Here is a 6,941-nt window from a genome sequence, read left to right as displayed (position 1 = left end):
GAACACATTCAATATAGCTAGGCTAAGCTATGGTGTTTGGTAGGTTAGGTATATAAATGCATTTTACACTTACAATATTTTCAACTTATGTATCCCCTTCATAATTGGAGGAGTATCTATATAGCGAGTATCCAAAAGGCCTATATCTAACTAAACTGTTTATTTATAATGCTTAGCAGTGTTTAGTGTATAGGAAGTGCTCAAGATAAAAAAAAAAAACACAAAACATACTCATGAAGTTGTTGTGAGAATTAAATAAATCCATTAGACTCTTAACTACTCCAAGTGTGGTAGTCCTTAGACTAGAGATAACACATCACCCAGGACCTAGTTAGAAATGTAATCTTGGGGCCGGATGCGGTGGCTCATGCCTGCAACTAGCACCTTGAGAGGCTGAGGTGAGAGAATTGCTAGAGCCCAGGAGTTCAAGACCAGTCTAGGCAACATAACAAAACCTTGTCTCTACAAAAAATATAAAATTAGCCAGGCATGGTGTTGCACACCTGTAGTCCCCACTACTCAGAAGACTGAGGAGAAGCATCACCTAAGTCCTAGATAGAAAGAAAGAAAGAAAGAAAGAAGGAGAGAAAGAAAGAAAGAAAGAAAGAAAGAAAGAAAGAAAGAAAGAAAGAAAGAAAGAAAGAAAGAAAAGAAAAGAAATATAGTCTTGGGGCCCATCCCATGTTTAGTGAATTCAAATCTGCCGTTTCACAAGATACTCAGAGGATTCATATTCTCATTAAAGTTTCAGAAGTACTGTACTAGATATAAGTTTCAATGTGTACTTAATAATATTTGTTGCCGGGCTTGGTGGCTCAGCCTGTAACCCCGGACCTTTGGGAGGCTGAGGTAAGTGAATTGCCTGAGCCCGCGGGTTCGAGACCCGCCTGGGCAACTTGGCGAGACCTCATCTCTACTATAAATAAGAAAATCAACCGGGCGTGGCAGCGCGTGCCTGTAGTTCCAGCTACTTGGAAGGCTGAGGCGGAAGGATCGCCGGAGCCCAGCAGGTTGAGGCTGCGGTGGCCGGGAGTGACCACTGTACTCCAGTCTGGGTGACAGAGTGAGATTCCAACTCAAAAAAAAAGGAAAAGAAAAAGAGACCTATCGGCACAGTGTGTTAGATACTAGAATCTGGCTGAGCTAAGGAGGAAGGAAACACAATCTGAGGCACCAAATGAACTTAGAAGTTCCTCACATGCTTTCTGCATGAAAGTAAGTGAAAATTTTAAAAAGTTCCTCAAATGTAAAATAAATCCCAAACTTTACAGAGCTGGCACTGTTTCTAAAATCAGATAATGCCTCGAAGGGAGAAGGGGCCGTCTTCATTAAGGATTATCAATTCCAGAAGCACACCTGGAGCACTGAACTGAAAACTGGACCGGAACCAGGGTCTACGGTTCCAGGTAAGACAACTGGCTTCTCTGAGTCTCAACGTCCCATCTGTAAAGGAAGAGAATGAAGTCTACCCTACTGCCTCGCCAGGCTATGAAGCAACACACAAGTGTAAGAACGGCGCCGCTATCACTATAACGTCCAGCTGCTACTGGCTGGTCAGCAATCTTAACCTTCTCTCTCCTTGAAGTTTGTAACAGACTTCTTTTTCTCTGAAAAGAAGGATTAGTTTAAAAGCAAGGCGTATCAGCAGGATCCTCGGAGGCAGCTAAGGAGAATTTGGCGAAGGGACCATCGCAAAGCTGTGGGCAAGATGAAGGGGTCCAGGAAGGGCTGGGGCAGCACCCAAGCGCGAGGCCCTCTCAAGCCCAGGCCTGAAGAGGAGGGCAGGGAGGGGGCAGTGACTGGAAACACACTGAGAACCACCAGATAGGACTGCGGTCTCTGACAGAGGGCACAGGGCTGACGTGAGGAGAACGCAGGCAAGGAAGGAGGCTGCAGGAAGAACTGCAACCTCTGGCCTTCGGACAGCGCCTCACACGCGTCACACCAACCCCTGCTGTGGCGAGTCAGGAGTGGACACGGAGAGGCGAAGGAGACACCCAGCACATCTGTGTGAATCAGGAGCACTTCTCGGTCACCTTCCACGCTCTGTTTTACGGGTAAGTGAAAACGGAGTGACACTTCAGCCAGAAAACATGGAGTCCAATGCAAAACTTCAAATGAGACGTGTTTATGAGAGACTCCGTCCTCAGTCTTCCCTGCTTGGGTTCTGGTTAGAAATGGCACAGTCCTACAAAGCCACACGAAAGAGGACTCATCTTACCTCTCTGAAAAAGACGTCTGCGGGAGTCAGGTTGGAGGGGACCTCACACTCCCTTTTGTTCAGAGCGATCAACAGAGCCGTGTTCACGAGGTCGGGGAGCCGGGAGTGGTGGTTCTTGAGGACAATGGCGGCAGACAGCTTTTCGGCATGCTCACAGAGCAGCAGCTGTGTCTCCATCGGCACCTCCCTAACTGGGAAAGTGCTCAGACGTTCAAACAGGCCGACCTGCGGAAAGACAAGCACACACTCCTGGAGAGCACTTCTGGGAACACGCCAAACAGCACAGCACACTTCCCTGAAGGCACAGGGGCGCAGCCACGGCCCTTGCTCTCTCCAGCAAGTACCTGCCACTGCTCCCCGTTCTGGCTGATTCCATACACTTCATTCACCCAAGCCATTAACATCCAGAAGAAAGCGTCCATGCTCCTGGCCTAAGACTAGGGTGACTTCAGAGCTTCTGCCACGACTGTTGCCACTGTCTGTCATGTTTCCCAAATTACGGTGTACAGTTATCAGAATAGTCCTACTGGTCTTTTCTATCTGTGTCAATAAACTCCTCCAGATCCCAGACTTCTGGGAACTAGAAACTCAGCAGCCTCCAACTTCAAGGACTGACTTCCAGAACCTACAGGTGTAGGGGGAGTGCTTTAAATCTCCTACTTTTGATTTGCCTGATGCCCATTTCTGGTGATTTACCAGGTGCTAGAGTTTTCCTAAGCTTTCTCATTTGAGATAATGTTACAGCAACCTGAACTAGGAAGAAGCCAAGAGACAGACATAATCAATGAATATTTTTTCACATTTTAGTTATGTAATTCCCTTTCATCAAGTAATCTGAAAGAGAATTATTATTATTTTTTTTAAGAAACAGGGTCTCGCTCTGTGGCCCAGGCTGGAGAGCAGTGACACAATTATAGCTCACTGCAGCCTCCAATTCCTGGGCTTAAGTGATCCTCCCACTTCAGCCTCCTGAGTAGGTGAGAGTACAAGGCATGCGCCACCGCACCTGGCTAATTTTTAAAAAATTAATTTGTAGCCGGGCTCAGTGGCTCAGCCTGTAATCCCGCGCCTTTGGGAGGCTGAGGCGAGTGGACTGCCTGAGCCCGCAGGTTCGGGACCCACCTAGGCAGCGAGACCTCATCTCTACAATAAATCAAAAAATCAGCCAGGCGTGGTAGCGCGTGCCTGTAATTCCGGCTACTCGGATCCCGGAGCCCAGCACGTGAGGCTGCGGTGGCCGGGAATGGCCACTGCACTCCAGTCTGGGTGACCGAGTGAGACTCCAACTCAATGAAAAAAAAAAACGAAAACAAAACAAACAAACAAAAATTAATCTGTAGAGATAGGGTCTCATTATGTTGCCTAGGCAGTCACAAACTCCCGGTCTCAAGCAATACTTCCGCCTCGGCCAGGCATGAGTCACCATACCGAGCTGTATCCTTACATTTTTATGGTATTTACATGCTAGGACATATCTTTTTTAAAACACAAAAGTGGCCACACTATATATATTGTTCTACACTTTGTTTTATTTGATAGTACGTCATTTTTCCATATCACATTTAGACATTCATTATTTTTAAGACTGAAATTTGTCATTGAATCAGTCTTAATTTTATTCAATCTGTTCACCTGAATATTTGAAAATAGGAGTTACATAAGTCTTTCCTCATCTAAATTCACTATCTGTTTTCCTAAGAAATCTTTAAAGGCCAGGTGCGGTGGCTCAAGCCTGCAATCCCAGCACTTTGGGAGGCTGAGATGAGAGCACTGCCTGAGCCCACAGGTTCGTGACCAGACTGGGCAACGTGCTGAGACCCTGTCTCTACAATAAAAATAAAAAAATTAGCCGGGTGTGGTAGCACGTGCCTGTAGTTCTGGTTACTTGGAAGGCTGAGGCGGAAGGATCGCCAGAGCCCAGCAGGTTGGCGCTGGGGTGGCCCTAAGTGTGCCACGGCACCCTAGCCTGGGTGAGGAGTGAGACTCTAACTCAAAAAAAAAAAAGAAATCTTTCTAGCTTTCATGCAAGGCCATCCCAGCTGCCTGCTTTATATTGCCCCAGTACGGAAGCACTGACAGCGAAGCAGAGGTTCGATCAAAATCCCTACAGTCACACAGCGAAGGCGATGGGCTTCACTCCCTGCTTCTGCTTCTTCACACGACGTGCAGCACCAGACAGCCCCAGGCAGAAGTCGTGTTCTGAGGCCCTGGTATTTCTCCGTCCCCTTTCAGAAAAAGGCCCTGGCCTCGCTGGCACCAAGTGTGGGTTGGGAAGATAAGCCCTACATTTAGGAATATATCCTTAGAATGAGTGATCTAGTTATACGCTTTTCCTATTAACATAAATGCTTCTTGACGGTGAGATACACAATTACAGGAGACAGAAATATAAAAAGTACAGCAAGACGGGGTCTTCAGAGTGACTCGGACACTGTCTTGCAAGGACCACTGCTCCCAGCAGCTGTGGGACTTCGCTCGGGTCTCGGGAGTCCAGGGAGCCTGTACCATGACAGGCTGCAATGCTCACGCTCTTGAGGCTTTCTGGCCTCTGACCAATCAGGGCGCACTCAGCGTGGCAGATTCGGCCAGGGCCACGAGCTCTTCTCAGTCCAACACGCACACCCGTTAACGACCCCTCAAGAAGTAGAATCAGTTCCTGAAACCTTTTCACCTCGGCTGGCCTTGAGATTTTCTTGGACCAATGTCACTCTGTGGGCAGTCACACTACGCGACATCTGAGATGAGCCTTGGGAAGCTTCCAGCCTCCATGTTCACCCCTGCAAATGCTGCCCTGAGACCACAGCGAGTCAGCCAGGCTAACGGAGGATGGGAGACTCGGTGGAGGAGAGGCACACGGCCCCGCTGACCACCAGCAATAACTGCCAGAGAGGAGAGCTAGGCCGTCGAAGCCTCAGTCCACCCTTGATGGAGGTCAAGGGACACATGCAGGTGAAAGCAGCAGCAGAACTGCCTGGCTAACCCACAGAACCATTTTAAGCCATCACGTTTTGGGGTGGTTTGTGACATAATTGTTAACTAACACACGTGGCTAATTAAATGACTTTATCAGGAGAAAAAGGTATGTTTTTTCCCCATTAATTCACAGCCCACCTAAAATACTAGGGGGGGAAAAGACTCAATGAACAATTAGAGCTTTCTTGCCAAGACAACAAAAGAGTAGACAGAAGCCAAACTATGCATTAAAACTGAAGCAGAATGTGGAATGAGGAGTAATCCACTCCGTTCTGGAATCATCTAGAGCTGCACTGTCCAATAAGATAGCCCCTGTCCATAATGGCCATACAAGTTGAAGTCAGTTAAATTAAGTTTTAGAAAGTTTAGCTCTTCGATTGCACTAGTCACATTTCAACTGCTCATTGGCCACATATGGCAATCCTGCTGGACAACACAAATATAGAACATCCTTATCATGATAGAAAATTCTACTAGAGAGCATTGATCAGAATCTCCTTCACATGGAAGCATTACCAAGTCTGAATAACAACAACAACAAAAGAACCAAAAACAGAATGAAATTCATTCATTTGGATATATCATATGCCTGGGAGCTACTATTTATTGACAAGGCAAGGATGGGAGAATTTATGTAACAACTCTGTCCAACAGCAAAAACATCTCCTAATTTAGACTCAATATATATGGAGATACCCCACTATAAAAAAGAAAAAGAGGTTGGATGCAGTTGCTTACAACGGTAATCCCAACACTTTGGAAGGCTGAGGAAGGAGGTTTGCTTAGGCTCAGGAGATCGAGACCAGCCTAGGTAAAACAGCGAGACCCTGTTTCTACAAAATAAAACAAACAAACAAACAAACAAACAAAAAACTTAGCTAGCCATAAGTGGTATACACCTATAGTCCCTCCCAGCTACTTGGGAAGCTGAGGCAGACTGCCTGAGCCTTATGAGGTTGCAGTAAGCCATGATCATGTCACTGCACTCTAGCCTGAGCGACAGAGTGAGACCTTGACTCAAAAATATATAAATTAATTAACTTAGTTAAAAAGAAAGATAACATTTAAATGATTTTACTGTAATGGCAATTAAAAATTAAAAATCTGTCAAAGTGTTAATATTCTTCACTTTCTAATAATATAAACTCATGAAAACTTGAGTTTTTATATGAACACACATAGGAAATCTGAAAGAAATTCTGTTACATATCAAATAAAAGACCTCCACATAGCCCTGGTATTATTTATTTTTAAATCGGCACAAAAAATAAAAAACAGCAGTCATCCCCTCGCCCCCAAGGAAACACCAGGAATAGAGAGAACGGACGACCCACAGTACTGGTGAGACCTGGAGAGAGGCAGACAGATATGCCAGCCTGCCTGGGAAGGCTCTTACCTGGTGAATGAAGTCCATGAAGAAGGAGTGGGCTTTCATCTTGTCTTCTAGTTGGTGAAGAATGATCAGTGATGTATTGCAGAACCCAGGTGCTTCTATTAAAACACAGGAACAAAACTTAAACACGTAACATACAGGTTTTAAGAATTACTGACATCAAAATTAAAAGTTAAGAAAAACTATATAAAAGAAAAGTACCAACCTTTCAACAAAATTATTTACAACATCACTCAGGAATTTAAAATATCAAGACTTTTGGGGGTCTGATGAAAATCACACTGTATTTACTAAAAATGCAAAATGTTATTGTTAGCTTAATATCATTTGTGTAATTTTTTTTTTTTTTTTTTT

The 6,941-nt window shown here is 45.2% G+C and overlaps 1 protein-coding gene across 1 annotated transcript in view; it reads right to left on the bottom strand.

Annotated features, from left to right (window-relative positions):
• Positions 1–6,941, bottom strand: part of NUP133 (nucleoporin 133) — a 69,618-nt gene that overhangs the window by 28,983 nt on the left and 33,694 nt on the right. The window contains exons 16-17 of the mRNA XM_008051116.2: positions 6,591–6,685; positions 2,222–2,446 (exon numbers count right to left, since the gene is read on the bottom strand). Of these exons, the coding sequence (XP_008049307.2) occupies positions 2,222–2,446; positions 6,591–6,685 (320 nt within the window). The remainder of the gene's footprint in view (positions 1–2,221; positions 2,447–6,590; positions 6,686–6,941) is intronic.

Source organism: Carlito syrichta, unplaced genomic scaffold, assembly GCF_000164805.1.
Source record: "Carlito syrichta isolate Samal-C Ts95f unplaced genomic scaffold, Tarsius_syrichta-2.0.1 Scaffold165621, whole genome shotgun sequence".
Lineage (NCBI taxonomy): Eukaryota > Metazoa > Chordata > Mammalia > Primates > Tarsiidae > Carlito > Carlito syrichta.
The sequence above is the reverse complement of the archived record's forward strand: the minus strand, read 5'-3'. Positions and strand labels throughout refer to the sequence as shown.